General features: G+C 49.0%; 1 protein-coding gene across 2 annotated transcripts in view; it reads right to left on the bottom strand.

Annotated features, from left to right (window-relative positions):
* Positions 1 to 16736, bottom strand: part of GATB (glutamyl-tRNA amidotransferase subunit B) — a 97133-nt gene that overhangs the window by 56853 nt on the left and 23544 nt on the right. For both annotated transcript variants that reach the window (XM_052654689.1, XM_052654690.1), the window contains exons 3-5: positions 5123 to 5236; positions 2305 to 2503; positions 1451 to 1573 (exon numbers count right to left, since the gene is read on the bottom strand). In XM_052654689.1, the coding sequence (XP_052510649.1) occupies positions 1451 to 1573; positions 2305 to 2503; positions 5123 to 5236 (436 nt within the window). The remainder of the gene's footprint in view (positions 1 to 1450; positions 1574 to 2304; positions 2504 to 5122; positions 5237 to 16736) is intronic.

Here is a 16736-nt window from a genome sequence, read left to right as displayed (position 1 = left end):
CAAGGTGTATGATCTTAGTTGGAACACTGTGGGTTTTCGCCAGATTTTGAGTCCCTGGTTGCGTGGGTTCAAGTCCCAGTCGTCAAGTCCCAGTCAGAGTTATAGCCAGGTTGTGGGCACAAGTCCCAGTCTGAATTACACGGTTTCACCTGTTAGCCTGGCAAAAAAGAAATCAAGCTATTCTTTTCTATTTCCCCCAAAACTCTCTCTCTGAGATTTGATTTAGCACTAGTGCAGAGGCTGAGTTTTCAGCATCAGGGGAAATCTGCTGTCTCTGCTTGACTGCCTTGGAGCTGGGACTGCAGTCTTGCCTTGGACTCTGGCTCGGATTGGAACATACACCCTTGGTTGTCCTGATACTCAGGCCTTCAGTCTCAGGCTGGAACTATAATACTATTGGCTCTCCCGCTGCATGCTGACTGCAAATCTTATGATATATCTCAGCCTCCACAATCACATGAGCTAATTCCTTATAATCAATCTCTTTATATCTCTCTCTCACACACACACATACACATATTTATTGTTTCTCTGAAAAATCTAGACTAACACACCAACGTACAGAGCAATGGATTAACCCAAGACGAAGAACTTGCTCCCTTTCTCTACACTGTCAGGGAGTGCTCTGTGAGCGGCAGGTTTTTAAAAGACCCTGGAAAAAGAAAATAGGGGGAAACCACAGAAGGGAAGAGCATGGGGATATAAGGATGGGCAGAGCAGTGATAGGAGGGGCAATAAAGAAACTGACCGAAACTTGTGATCTTTATATCCAATCGGCAAACACTTAAAATGTATAGTTTCCTTGATCCCAAATTTCCACACCGTTTCTTCTGTTTAACTCCCTATTACATTTCTATTGCGTATATCTAAGAAATATAATTTAAATTATAAATGCATTTAACTTTATCTCAAAGTTAAAGTTTTGTGAAATCATAGCCTTGGTTTGCAGTTGATACAATTTGGCTTCAGTTTTATCTAGATGAAAACTTTGTATAAAAGGCAGAAAAGAAAAAGACCCAAAGGAAAGGCATTACCTAGCAATTAAGCACTGTCCACACAGAACTCACAAGCTAAGAGCTTCTCTGGATAAATGCTCTGTCTTCTCTCTGAGGCTGATGAAGCTGTTCAAACACATGATTTTACTAATTCGCACAGCGTCCTGATGCAAGAAGCAGGAGGATGCCCTGGCCCCTCAGCTTCTAATCTCACACTCTGGGGCTCAGTTGCCTCAGTAGGGCTGCTGTCTGTGTATTTATTTTTGGTCAGGGGCTCAGAAAATAATCCATGGGAAATTCTAAGGGGGAGAACACACCCTGAGGTAGAAAAGGCTGAGAAAGGATACAAACAATCCCACTACAGCTGATGTAGAGGACTACACTCCAGTGAGAAGAGAGCGCAGGAGCAGAGAGGCAGAAGGGGGAGAGGAGCGAGCTTCTTCTACGGCTTTTACCTGCCATGTTGGCCTGGCTGGTCCCCAAGGCCTGAAGAATCAGCTGCAGCTCCCTGACAGCTGTGGCCGCCTCTTCTCCACAGGACATGTCAGGCTCCAGGACCACTTCCAGAAGGCCGATCCCTACCAGAGAGACAGGGTCAGCCTGACCGGACTCTCTAGTTTCGGTCCCCAGGCACATCAGGCTAGAGTTTTAGGGAAACCCGGCGCCACTGACGGACTTCCCGAGTGGCTCGGTGGCACAGAACCTGCCTGCAATGCGGGAAACTTAAGGTTTGCTCCCTGGATCAGGAAAATCCCCTGGAGGAGGGCGTGGCTACCCACTCCAGGATTCTTGCCTGGAGAACTCCATGGACAGAGGAGCCTGGCAGGCTACAGTCCGTGGGGTTGTAGAGTTGGACCCTGAGTGACAGAGCGTACACACATCGTTGATGGGCTCTGACTCACTTCTCTTTACCCTCACTTCTGAATTTTTAACTTCGGTTCTTTTACTGTCTGCTTCCAACACCAAGCTGCTTGGTTCATGACTAGGTGGTGACGTTGATCTTATTTTAGGTGCGGGTTAGAAGGCAGTATTCTTGCCTGGAGAATCCCAGGGACAGAGGAGCCTGTTGGGCTGTCTATGGGGTCGCATAGAGTCAGACACGACTGATGCGACTTAGCAGCAGCAGCAGCAGAAGGCAGTCTATAGAAACCACAGTCCCCACCTGGCTGGCTAATCAGCTCTGCCAACACCAGTGCTGATATTCTGACCCATCTGTCAACCTCCGGGCCCTGTTTCCTCACCTGATTTGGGAAAACCCTGGAGGGGAAGGGCAGTGGCAGGAAGGAAGACAGAGCGTCCCCAGGCCTACCTGCCCTGTTCAGGTCAATGAGCGTCTGGGACCGCAGGTCATCGTGCAGGCTTTTGCCGCTGTCCTGCTCCAGCTGGATCTGCTTCACCCTCACGGTCCTGGTGACCATCTGACTTGGCTTCCTCCCCACAGAGACACTGTATGCCAAGCTCCCGTTCACAGCGATCGGTAGCCTCTGCTGGGTAATCTGGTAGCCCGCCTGCATGCAAATGGGGGCCAGAGTCACTGGTCTGTAAGTCAAAGCTGGGAACCAGTTGATCACTCCTTTAAATGCCCGAAAACTACAAGCTTACGTAAAAACACAACACGACAACAACAAAAGGAACACGAGACGAAAAATTAGTCTCTGCGCTGCTGCCACCATCCAGCCTGGCCTCTTCTGGCTCCTCTGAGCCCCCCATCCCCACGCCCCCAGTAATGAAGCAGTAAGGCACACGGATCCTCGCTCTGCCCTGCAGAGTACCATTCTGGGGACTAACAGTCATCTCTCTGTCTGCAGCCTCTGAGAAAAGAAGGTGCTGTTTCCACTTAGCTCATTAGCTCAGCCCTGCATCTGCTTACAGGGCTCCTGACAGACCCTCTTACTGGGAGTGCTGGCTAAGCACCCTGCCATCGCGTCTCAGCGCAGCCGACAGCAGCTGCCAGCGCCGTGAGGCTGGTTTTGTTACTGCTCTCTGTGCTAACCGATCATGTCAGAAGCGCTCCCTGACCCAACTTCCCTTGTTCCTCGAGCCAGAAAATGCAGTGACACTCACGCTCCACGAATGGCAAGCGTGGAGTACTAAAACACTGACGGATGTTGCCAGCGCTCCCTCGCCACCTTCTGAGTGGGCAGGAAGGACTCCTTTCAGATGCATGTACACTAAAGAGAGGGCAGGTTAGACACGGCAAACAACAGAGGAAGACACTGGTGCAGTGTCCCCAGACGCTGTTCTCGGCGCTTCACGCCACTGAGTCCTCAGGACAGCCCCAGGAACAAAGCACAGGGCACGGAGAGACTAAGGACCCGTGACCAAAGCCACAGAGCCGCTAAGCATCAACGTTAGGATTTGAACTCGGGTGACCTGGCTCCAGAGTCTGTGTTCCTGGCTTCCTGGCCAACCCCGTTCAAGCTTAAGCTGTATTGGAATCCCCTGGCAGGGTGGTCAAAACACAGATCTTTTGGCCCCACCTGAAGTGTTTCTGACTCTGCAGGTCTGGGGTGGTGCCTGAGAATCTGTATTTCTGACATGTTCCTAGGAGACGCTGAGGCTAGTGGCCTGGGGAACAAACTTTGAGAACCACTGCATTAGGCCATCTTGTTTTCTGTGCTAAGACAGCAAAGTCTTAATCCGTAAAAATTAAAGTCTGGGTATGGTTGCCAACTAAAATACAGATGCTCAGTGAAACTGTGATACTATGAATAAACTGTGTAGATAAAAACGAACACTTTTTTAGTATAAGCATGTCCCATGTAACATCTGGCAACACTAACTCCAGATTATGTGAGCTACCTGGGCCAGAAAGATCAGAAGGGCAGAAAAAAATAAAGCATCTCATTTTTCAGTTGCTTACTGCTACATCTCCCACCTTAACCAAACTCGTTATTGCTCTTAAAAGATGAATAAATGCAGTTTAATTCTTTCTTCCCTACCAAGCAGTGGAACTTGCTAAAAAGCTGGCAGTCAGAGGGGAAAAATAGCAGCAACTAGAGAATTCAGGTGGAGAGGGCAGTGGCACCCCACTCCAGTACTCTTGCCTGGAAAATCCCATGGATGGAGGAGCCTGGTAGGCTGCAGTCCATGGGGTTGCAAAGAGTCGGACACGACTGAGCGACTTCACGTTCACTTTTCACTTTCACGCATTGGAGAAGGCAATGGCAACCCACTCCAGTGTTCTTGCCTGGAGAATCCCAGGGACGGGGGAGCCTGGTGGCTGCCGTCTATGGGGTCGCACAGAGTTGGACACAACTGAAGCAACTTAGCATCAGCATTAGCATTAGCATTAGAGAATTCAGGTTCCCGTCGTACTTTTTATTTAATCCCACTCCTGCCTGCATCTGCTGAAAGCAGCTCGCCCCCACCTTCAGTTCCGGGAGAATGATATGAAACAGTATCAACACTGCTGACTGCCTAAATAAACCTCAAGCAGGGCCACATTCGCCATCAGAGGCTCAGAGCAAATCAAACGTTATTTGGGAAACCCAGTCAACGTTACAGTTTTGGTTCAGTTCAATACTATGAAAAATTGGCTCCAGTTCACACTGGCTTTTCTCATACAGAAAAAAACTTCCTAATTTTAAGAAGAAGGCAGATTAATATCAGGTTTACTGCTTTGCCAATTACTGTCATCCGTCCAGGCTTCTGGTTCACGTTTCCGCTTACTACCGTCCACTTACGCGGTCCTTGGGGATGGCAGGCATGTCTGCAGAGGAGATGGTCCTATTATCGGGAAACCCAACTTGACAGAGGTATGCGCTCCCTGTCCTCCGAGCCACAGGATGCATTGACCGCTGCACAGAGGTGGCCTCTGTCCTAACTGGCAATTAGCACCAAACCCCACAGCTGGGCTGAGCCTGAGAACACAGGCTGCCTCCCCTCTGTGGTCAATTACGAATGAGCCCCTAGGGGCACAAGGCTCCTGGTTGGAGCTGGCAGTCAGGACCCGGCGTCCGATCTGGTCCACGGTGGGGGGCACTGGCTTCATCAGCCGGGCAGGGCCCCCCGCAGGGCTGGACTGAGCTCTGGCTGAGAACGCATGCAGCAACCCCCCCTCCCCCCCCCACAGCCAAGTCCTGGCTCTGGGTAGGGGGGTGGACAGACAGACAGAGCGTACTCACAGGGAGGTCTGCATAGAAGTAGTGCTTCCGGTCAAACAAGGACTTCCTGTTGATATGACAGTCCAGGGCTAGGCCAGTCATCACGGCCGCTTCCACGCACCGCCTGTTGAGGACCTGCAGGGACAGGACACCCACCATCTGAACAAATATGCCTTTCTGTGGACATCCTCCCTGGACCTGCGATCTCACCCTTCAACAGGTATGAGCTCTGGTTCTTCCTGTGGGCAGCTCAGCTCATAAGCCAACTCAGGGTGTCTGGAATTGGGGAAGTGAGTGAAAGTAGCTCAGTTGGGTCGGACTCTCTGCGACCCTATGGACTGTAGCCCGCCAGGCTCCTCTGTCCATGTGATTCTCTAGGGAAGAATACTGCAGTGGGTAGCTGTTCCCTTTTCCAGGGGATATTCCCAACCCAGAGACTGAACCCAGGTCTCCCTCACTGCAGGTGGATTCTTTACCATCTGAGCTACCTGGGAAGCCCTAATTGGGGAAAGTTGATTAAAAAAAAATAAAAGAAGTTGTGGCGGTGGTGGGCACTTAATAACTGCCTCGTCTGGGGTCCTTTTGGAGAAGGCACTGGCAACCCACTCCAGTACTCCTGCCTGGAAACTCCCATAGACGGAGGAGCCTGGTAGGCTGCAGTCCATGGGATCGCTAAGAGTCAGACACGACTGAGCAACTTCACTTTCACTCTTCACATTCATGCATTGGAGAAGGAAATGGCAACCCACTCCAGTGTTCTTGCCCGGAGAATCCCAGGGACGGGGGAGCCTGGTGGGCTGCTGTCTATGGGGTGGCACAGAGTTGGACACGACTGACGTGACTTAGTAGCAGCAGCAGCTGGGGTCCTTTCCCCTAACACCTGACACGACATGAAAGTTAACAGGGAGGGTCCCGGCAAAGCTCAGGAGAGAGGTTACTACACAGAATAACATCAGTCTAATCCCACTGCTAGCAGAACAAGAAGCCACTCAGAACACACAGAGGCGGTGACTCCTGAAGGAGGATTTGAGAAGCAGCTCTTCAAACAACCTTGGTGAGGCTTGGAAACACCGTGACAGAGAGAGAATGCACTTCTGGAACCATCAGGGCTGCAGCCATCTCCCCCAGGGCTGGGAAGTGCCGCGTGCCTGCCTCCTGCTTTGGGTCCAGGCCCGGCTGAGCCCCCAGAAGGGGGGGCTGGGCACGCTTCCCCTTCACCTGCTGCCCCCGGGGCTTCCGAGTACCTTTTGGATCCCACCCTGTCCAGCTTTCAGGAGCAAAAGACCAAGGAAGGGCTAGCAAATTTTCCAGCCCCAAAGGAAGGAAACAGCTTTCGGAACTCTGGGTGGGTAAGTGGCTGGAATAAGGTGGACAACTAGAGATAAGGGAAAAACGTATTGAGATGTGGAGTCAGACAGGCCCTCACCCCTCTTGCGCTGTGTGTCTGTACAGCTGCAGGCTTGGAAGCCACAGTTCCCCATCTCAGGGAGAGAGAGTTAACGTCTACCACGCAGAGTGGGCAGTCACAGCTGGCTACAATCACAGCCACTCTAGGGCAGGAATTCAATAAACAGTTCCTTTTCCCCACTCTGCTTCAGGGAAAGTTTTGAGGACTGCGCTTGCTCTTGCAATATGTTTCTATTTTTCATTAGAATATTTATGAGGTTCTTTAGTGCATTTAGTATGTTTCTCTCTATGTAGAGCTTTCTGGTTAAGGTTTTTCACAATCACCATTTTATTTCAACCTCATGGCAACCCTGTAAAGAAGGAATTTGGACTATTCCAACATATCAGAAAAAGAATAAAGACCCAGAAAGACCAAGAGACTTGCCCAGACCTCAGAGCAGGCAAATGATAAAGCCAGCTCGAGTCCACACGTGCCCGAGCCCAGAGGGTGACAGACAGAATCCCCGTGGTGCGGGGACCAAGCACCCGGACACAGGTGAGACTTGTTGATCATACAGGCAGAGTCTAAATGCAGACCTGTATGAGAAAATGTGAGCGGTATCTCTACTTGCTCCAACATACAACCCTCCTCAGCGACCCCCACCCCAAAGAAAAAGCCAATAGCAAACCTCCCTCCTAAAATCATCCTCCCAGGCCTGGTTTGGGAAGCCAGGTTACAAAATGGAGCTGTCTCACAGCTTCTATTCAGAGCTCTTCATTTTGAGCCAAGTAATATTGTCAGCTCTGCAGTAATAATGGTTTTCATGAAAAGATGTGTGTGCTGGGGGCGCGGGGGTAGGGAGACACAGGATGCTCTAATTATTGATGTTTTCACTTGCTAATGTTTGGCGTTTTACTGAACAGTTGTTACCACAATACAAATAGAGCTGGTGCCAAATTCAAGCCTGCAGATCTGATCTGGGCCAAGGCACAGGAGAACCTGAAGCTGGGGTCCTGCCCCGAGGCTCGCCCCTCTGGGGCTGGGCAGCAGCGTGGCGTGCCTGGAGACTGCGGGACTGGCTGCCTGTCAGTTCTTGCTTTTCCACCCCACTCTTCTCTAACCACCGCTTCCTCTCTCGTCTCTGCCCAGTCTGCCCCTTCGGGACCAACCTGCTCCCTCTGTCTAGGCCTGGAGAGCACCCAGGTCTGTTTTGCTTGCTTCTTTCTGAGTGTGTGTTGCTAATCAACACCCCGTGCCTGGTGCTGAGGGGGAGTGGAGAGCCATGGGTGACCACAGACTCTCACTCTCCCCGTGTGCGCACGAATACCTGGGCACTTGATAAACCATCATCAATTTCCAAAGGATAAGAATGAGGAGAGACACACAAACATTACAGCAATATTGAATATACTTTAATCTTTTTTCGATGATTTAGGAGGCTTGGAGCGCTTCAGGGTCAGGATTATAAGCATCCATCATCACCACACTACAGTTGCACAGAGGGGCTAGTAAACAGAGAGAGCCAGTTAAAAGAATGCCAAGAATAAAGAATTTATTACAATCCTAGTCAAGCTGCTTGTGACAGATGGAGGTCCAGGTCGGCATGTTCTGAGGAGAGGATGCAGAACTGGAAAACTCAGCTGGGGCTGCCTTTATTTCAGACAGCATCTTCAGTGTCTATACAGACAGTAGCTTGAGGGGCGCCGAGCGACACAGGGCTCTGCCGCGGGCCTCGAGGAGTGTGCGCTGGGGACGTGAGCCTGCTGGCGTGGCCCCCGCCCTCTGCAAGCTCATCTTCCCCATGAGCACGGCCCTGATAAAGGCTCAAATCCTACAGTGTCCTGTGGGCTAAAATCACCTGGCGACCGCCAAGGCTGCACGGGGAAGGCCAGCCTCTGCCGTGGTCTGGCACTGGCCTCCATCTTCAGTTCCACCTCCTAGCACACACACACACACACACACAGGAAAGGCCAGGCTCTGCCATGGTCTAGCTCTGGCCTCCCTCTTCAATTCCATCTCCTAACACACACACACACACACACACACACACGCACGCACGCACACACACACACGCACGGGAAAGCTCTGGCCTCCCTCTTCAATTCCATCTCCTAACACACACAGACACACAGACACACACACACACACACGGGAAAGCTCTGGCCTCCATCTTCAATTCCATCTAACACACACAGACACACACAGACACAGACACACAGACACAGACACAGACACAGACACACACACACACACACACACACACACACACACGGGAAAGCTCTGGCCTCCATCTTCAATTCCATCTCTCTCTCTCACACACACACCCTGCCCACAGCTCCCCGGTCCAGCTCTCCTGTACAAACAATGCTGACTGCTGGCCGCCCTGTTCTTACTCCCAATCTACGGAGACGTCACCAAGTCTGGACGACTTTCCTTACTCTTCTCCCCGTGTGCCTTGCTGGCCTTCCACACGCTCCCCTTTGTGCCTGTATCATGGTGGGTCAGACGTGTGTGCGTGCACTGCCCCTGAACCAGGTGCCATGAGAATGAGCGCTGCCTGTGCCCCCTTGGACCCGGAGCCCCACAGAGAATGAAAGGCGGTGGTGCTCGGGAGCGTGCACTGAGCTCCAGTGAAGAGGGAGGGAACGGGCATCCAGGGTGGGTGTAGAGAGGCCTTGGCGCCTCTGCCCCCTCTAGGCTGTTACTTCCACCCGCTGGCCTTCAGACCTATTTCTGGAAGTGCCCTGAAGCAACAACCAATCACACATGACAAGATCAAAGAGGAAAGAAGAAACTCCGAAGGCCAACGTGTCCTGAAGATGCAAGTTCCAGAATTTTCTTTGCAGTTCACATAAAGTGACTACAGAAGGGCTCACGGGTAACCACAGCAGCTTCCCTGTGGAAGGAAACCAGTGCTCCTTGGCACTCACAAAGCCTTGGCTCTCTCCATGGAGCCTGAGCACAGCTCACTCTGGCTTCGGGAACCATCGACGGCAAGTGCTGACTGCACGCTATTTATGTCGGGAGGTGGGCTGGGCACCCCACACGCAGGTGCCAGGCAATCCCCTCAGCAGTCCTAGGGCAGGCACCACCGAGATCGTCATCTTACAGATAATGAAGGAAAGCACAGGGGTTAAGTAACTCGCCCCAGGTGACCGAGAAGCAGGACATCAGACCCCAGAGCCCAGACTCTCAACTACACTCTCACCGTAAATCTTTAAAGGAGGAGGTGCATGAGTGTTGGCACTCAAGCCCCCTAACACTGAGCCATAATTCTCTAGCAGCAGCTCAAACCAAACCCTTCCAGAGAGGCCGATACTGTTTCTAGCAACTTTCTTCCTGCCGGTTTCTACGTGCACAGGCTTGTTTTCAGATGTCTAACTCTAAAAAGGTGAGCACTGTATTCTCTGAATTTTGTAAAACACTCCGTACACATGTGTTTTACACAGTGGCTTTGGCATGTGGCGGCTGGAGAGGGAGTGGGCCTAGAGTTTTTCTCAAGCAGAAGGGGATGCGTTATCACTGGACTTTCAAAACCTTTAGACACAAGTACCCATGAAACAATTTATCACATAAGTAAAAAGCTGATCCTTCAATTGGAAGTTAAGAAACCTATGAGAGATGGACGGAGGAGATGGGACAGTCAATATGTCATGTCCAGGAGAGAGAGACTGGGTATATCACAGCCAGGGAAAGGATACAGACTGAGGAGACAGTGAATGGCTTTTAAAAGGATTATCACTTGTTCCACTTGTTTGCAAAATAAGTAGAGCTGCAACCATAGCTTGGGTGCGATCTAAAACACATCCAGCGCAGAAGGCAGCAGAAACATCATGGGACTTCCAAGGACAGGCTGCAACCCCAATATGAGAAACAGGCTTCCAGTTTTAAGACTCACTTGGCCTAACCAGACATCTCCTGACCTGTGAGTATAACAATCATTCTTTTAACCACAACTCCCAATACACCTAAAATAAACGATCAAGCAATTCACATCCTACTTTTTTAGTATGTCTTGATTATTTCCCTCCTCCTAAATCCTCTGATTTAATTCAGGCTTCCATTCAAACATGCTCCCCTCCAAGCAAGACTTCTGCACTAATCGCCTGGCCACGTTTCCCCACCTCCACACTTAGCTCTGGACTCTTGCCTCTGTACCAACTGATTCTTCTAAAGGATAAATCCGTTCATGTAACTCCCTTGTTAAAACCCTTCTCCCTCCTCCCCACCACCAAAAGGATAAACAGCAAGCGCTTGATGAGTCTTCAAGGCTCTTCGAGATTCGGCCTTGATCACCTTTCTGGCTTAGCCCTAACCCAAGAGATGCTCATACAGCCAGACACATGACATGCTTTTGCACAAACTGCTGCTTCTGCTGGGAACACCCTTCCTCCTCATCCACTTGAGCAAGATCCTGGCACCTGGCAAGACTCCCCTGTACAGGCATCCCTCCTTTCCAGGTCCCCGCCCTCTGGAAAAGCACTGGCTCCCCAGCCAGACTGAGCTCCCTGAGGGCAGTCAAGTCACTTTATCTTCTTTGCCCTATTATCTAAACGCCATGCCAGCTGATTAAACATTAACTGAGGTAGTGAATAATTTAGCATCCCTTTTATCAACATCCCAAACTCCATAAGCTAGGAAATAAAAGCAAAACTGTTTTATAAAATATGTGTTAGGAAAAAAGAAACCACTCAGTATGTAGAAGAGACGAGATTTAATGCAGAGACTTTATTACACAGACGACAGACGGGCTAGGGTGTCAAGGAGGCAACTGAGAAGATTCTCAGCGGCAAGAAGCCACTCATGCCCCAGGGAGGGAGGGGCAGGGTGGTGGGGGAGCAGCGTTACTGGCAGCAGGGGGAGGGCACCAAAGGATGCTGGAAAGCCAGTGGACCCATCTCGGCGGCAGGAGCCACAGGCATGACCCCTCCACTACCAGACATGCTGCCGGAGGGAAAAGGGAACGAGAGGCTCTCTGTTGCTGCTTTCCTCCCAGTGCCAGTCTCTCATCCAAGCCTCCTGCCTAATCAGTCAAAAGCCAGCAGCAGGGGTGGCCTGAGGGGACACCAGGAAGACCAGCCTGTGGGGGCAGCGTGCCCCCAACCCCACGACGCCCTGCAGAGCCGGGGAATGGTGAGCGGAGGCTCTTGGGAACGCGGGCCAGGACCACACAGCGAGCCACATCCAAGTCAGTACTCACGTCTGCGTCTTCTTTTGATAAATATCTAACCGATCAAATGATGTCACTCTCAAGTCTGCCCAATTAACAGCAAAAAAGGTCTTGCTGACTCCTGTTTCACATACTGGGAGCCAGGAATTATGAAATGTCACTAATGCATGAGGAGCATCTGTGCTAACTCAACGTGGGTTGGACAGAGCTCTAAGGTGACACCAACCGTCAGGAAAGGGTCTGCCAAGAAGAGAATGGAACAAAAAAGACTGCGTACTTCACTCAAGTCGATAAAATGCCCCTAGGGTTTCAGCACGTTTATGTGACATTCCACTGACGACAAAGAGATCTACTCACTGAAGTCAGTCTTGGGGACCTACGCCAGGAAATATTTGTGATGTACTTCAAAGGAGTAAAACTACAGAGTCTTCAGAAGAGCCTGCAGTTCACGCCATCTCTCTCCTTCCTCCTTAGGCCTCAACTGGTGAGCCCACGGCGCTATGATACGCAGTCAGTCCAATGGCTACCAGGACCTCCTTAAAAAATTGCGGCAGCATGACAAAGCTAGCGTAACTCACTGAAAATCCAGTTGGCGACTCCTCTGGCGCATTCAAACAAAGACTCTGAGGTGATGTTTTACGAAAAGCCCAAGTGGCAATTATTCTATGAAATTAATGTTACATGTGACAAACCTGATGGATGATTAAGATATAGCACCGTAAATGCTTTAATTTATAGAGAGAAAGTAATTAAGATTTACTAAGTAAAAATAAGGCACTAAAACGGGTCTTTATTTTACTGCTAACCATAAATTTGTCTCAAAGCACGAACTCTCTCTGATTCATATTCAAAGCGAAAGTTCCCACACAGATAAATTTTCATTACAGTAGAGAAGCTGCTCCCCACTGCCTCACCCCCACATTCTTTCTCACCACTGAGCTCTTCTGTCATCACCCAAAACAAACACAAACACTTCAAGGTCTGATGACTAAGCGTGCTGAAACTGCTAAGAAATTTTTTTTTTTAAAAAGTGGACTTTTACCATCAAAAGATACCAGCTTTGGGAGTTCCTTTGTAGTCTAGTGGTTAGGACTCATCGCTCTCAGTGCCAAGGGCCTGGGTTCAACATCTGGTTGGGAAACTAAAACCCCACAAGCCACACAAGATGGCCAAAAATAAAAGAATGTGTTACTAGCTTTATGCAGATACTAAATATTTATCTAAATATACCCACATAAACATATATGTTCTTTACACCTACTGGTGCTGCCTCAGGAAAAGGAGAAAGGGAATGCTACAATTTCTCTTTTATTTCAATCTCTCTTTCACAAAAGGGGGGAAAAAACAATCAAACACCCATCCCAGGAAACAATTCTTGTTCAGAGAGGAGGGGTGTGGTCTGACAGGTCGGGCCCCTCGGCTCCAAGGCGCCTCTCTATTCTCTTGCCCTCGAAGCAGTTCCGCTCCCCAGGACTGGTCAGGATCGAGGGCAAGGACACCTCCTGGGTCCAAAGTGCCAGAGGGCCCACTCTCCTCACTCGGGATCCCATTCTCCGGCAGCTTCCACCCCCTGGCACGGTCAGGTGGCCTCGGGCTGGTGCCCACCCTACCACCAGCGAGCAGGGCTGGGGAGGGCAGCCTTGACCAGCCCGGCCTCTGACACCGGAGGACTCTCTCCCCGCTGTGCCTCAGACCACTGGGTACTAGGACCCGACACCCACCTCGGCGCTGGTAGGAAAGAGGAAAACTCCAGGGCTGCCGCCAGCCTAGGGGAAAAAGACCTCTCACGGGACACAGCCTGGGGTCCTTGGGCCTCACTCTGGGGTGAAGACTTGAAGACTTGGTTAGAGAGGAAGGTTTGAGAATGCTTGGCAGCCAGTGAAAAACAAGACTGGGTGTGCAGGTTAACCAGGCTCCATTCCTTGCTCCCACAACACTCCCAACAGTTACTAGTTTGGCAATTAACCTCATCTTGAGAAGGCGTCTACTGATGGACAAGTTGGGCAAAACTGAGTCAGGAAGACCTGCGCTGAAATCTTCACTACTCAGCCGAAGTCTACCCAGCAGCTGTGTCGCCTTGCACCAATCTAACCTCTCTTAGCCTCAGCTTCCTCATCTGTGAGGGGAAAAAACAGTATTTTGCAGGACTGCTTGGTGAATTAAATAAAATTACTCGACATATGGGAGATTTTAGTAAATCCTAGTTTCAGAATGGAAGCATTATTAAATGCAAAATGCCCAAATCAACTAAATCTTTCATATTCAAGCTTTTCTAAGAGACAATGGAATCTAATAAGGAAAGGTCTAAACAGTTCCACAGACCATTAGTCTAGATTTACAATTCAAAGTAAGGTACAACAGATGCTGAAATTATGTATTATGTCAACATGATATTTCCCCCTTAAATGATAACCAACACCTTTTGTGATAATTAGTGTGTTATCTGCAGAGGAATAGAGACCATATTTCTTAACGTCTCAGGAAGCTTATATGACTTCATTTTCTCTGTTTTATTGTGAGCCAAAATTTCCTTGGATAAATCGCATGCTTGCCTGTGGCTGGAAAAAGCTCCCATTCTTAAGTGAAAGACACTGCCTTCTGACAAGCTGGAGCGTTACACACCAGATAACTGAGTCCGCTCTCACTGCTGTCCCCTTGCTGCCCGCCGCGTGTCTGTGACTTCCTGTCTCCTAAGGCGGCAGCTGCTTTTGAAATTTAAAGACAGTCTGTGGAGAAGAGATGTATGCAGGCATGAAGTGGCATGGCAGTCACGGTTTAAAACAATCACTGTCCTTCAGCAGCACGGATGGATCTGGGGATTCATCATGTAAGCCAGAAAGAGGACACACACCACATGATATCACTCACATGTGGAAGCTAAAATATGGCAGTGAACTTAAACAGGAACATGAAGAACAGCCCTGTGGCTGCTGAAGGGCAGAGGACTGGGAGTCGGGGATCGGCAGATGCAAACTACTGTATATAAATGTATAAATGGCACTCAATACCCTGTAATAAACCACAGTGGAAAAGACCATGAAAACAGAAATCTATATATACGTGTAACTATATATGTGTGTGTGTGTGTAACTGATTCACACTGCTACACAGCAGAAATGAACACAGCATTGTAAATCAACTCTGCTTTAATTTAAACAAAAGGAGTTCAGGGGAAAAACAAACAACTGTCCTTGAATAAAACTTTGGGATCCGGCGAGGATCTTGATGGGAGAAAGATTTCCCCCTAATTTTAACTCTGAATATTTGTCTTTTTCTTGTTTATAGCTTTTAAGAAAACTATGTTAATATTGCTAAAGCTCCAACACTTTGGCCACCTGACACGAAGAGCCAATTCACTGAAAAAGACTCTGATGATGGAAAAGATTGAAGGCAGGAGGAGAAGGGGACAACAGAGGATGAGATGGCTGCATGGCATCACTGATTCAATGGATATGAGTTTGAGCAAACTCCAGAAGATAGTGAAGGTCAGGAAAGCCTGGTGTGCTGCAGTCCATGGGATTGCAAACAGTTAGACAAGACTCGGTGACTGAACAACAACAAATATTAATGTTAAAAGGCTAAAGCATATAAATCCATTCATTTTAGATCACTGTCCCCATACTGAAACTCTGTCTTTTCTTACCTATCCTAAAATTTACTCCCAAAACAAGAGAGATTACATGGAATGCCAAACTTTTTCATATTACTGAAACCTTAAGAGTAATCAGTGATAGTGATAAGAAACATTAATTTCATGAGTGAACAGATCCTATGACCCCAAAAGAGATCTACTTATTTCTTTATGTAAAAGATTAGTTCTTACTTGAAAGCTCTGACTATTGCTAAGAAACAAAGCAACTGGCCTGAACCAACAAAACTCTAGGAAATGCTAGCTAGGCATTCATTACTGGTATGGACAGGGCATTTGGTGGAACAAGGCCTATGAATATCAAAAGCAGTTCCTAGAGACATGTCATTCTATTTAAAGTGCATGCATGCTAAGTCACTTTAGCCATGTCCAACTCTGCAAACCTATGGACGTTAGCCTGCCAGGCTCCTCTGTCTATGGAATTCTCCAGGCAGTAATACTGGAGTGGGTTGCCATGCCCTCCTCCAGGGGATCTTCCCTGCCCAGGGACTGAACCCATGTCTCACAGCTCCTGCACTGGCAGGTGGGTTCTTTACCACTAGCCCCTCCTTTAGCTCCACTCATCAGTCCCAGGAATGTCCCAAGGAGTAAGCCTTTGGGAGAATCTATCAGGACAAAGATTTTCAGGAAAAAAAAAAAAAATCCTGAATTTTATGCATCATAGCCATATACAGCATCTTGTTATAGGCTTCCTGGCAAACTATGAAATCATGGAGGCTAAAAGGAAAAAAAAAAGAAAAGCCAAGCCTTCATAGGCAAACCCCCTACTCCATTAGCTGTGTTTGCTGTCAGAGCAAATAACAGAAGAACTAGCCAGGATCTAAAAGTATGTCAATGTCATGAAAAGGGAAAAAAGGGAAAGAGAGAGTGGAGAGACAGAAAAGGAAAGGAAAAGGAAACAAAAAAATGAGAGTACAGCGTCACGCCAACTAAATGCAGTGTGTGATCTCTGACTGGATCAGGAGCCGGGGAGAAGTAAACAAAGGATGATACTAAGTTGGCCATGAACTGTGTCCTGGATAACCAGGTCGTAACCAGGCTGGCTTTCCTGAGTGTGATAATTACACAGCCATCAGTAAGAGAATGTTTTAGCTCCTGGGAGAAAAGACGCTGAAATATTTGCGAACGAAGGGTCATGATGTCTGCAACTCACCCTCCAATGCCTAATTCAAAAGGAAAAAACAAGCCAGATGTCGGCGGGATGCTCAGTGTACGCTTCTGTATGTCTGAATTATTTCAAAATAAAAGCTCTGGGTGATGAAGGAAAGAGTAGACAATTCTCCTACCTAAGAGGCTGGGGAGATGCTACAAGCCTTGAGTGGGAAGAGAGCCTAGAGGAGGCAGGAGCTGCTTACACCGATGCTAACTGATGAACCACACACATGCGTCAGAAGCCTCGTTCAAAGCTGCTGAAAATTAGTCATAGAAA

The sequence above is a fragment of the Budorcas taxicolor genome, chromosome 17, assembly GCF_023091745.1.
Source record: "Budorcas taxicolor isolate Tak-1 chromosome 17, Takin1.1, whole genome shotgun sequence".
Lineage (NCBI taxonomy): Eukaryota > Metazoa > Chordata > Mammalia > Artiodactyla > Bovidae > Budorcas > Budorcas taxicolor.
The sequence above is the reverse complement of the archived record's forward strand: the minus strand, read 5'-3'. Positions and strand labels throughout refer to the sequence as shown.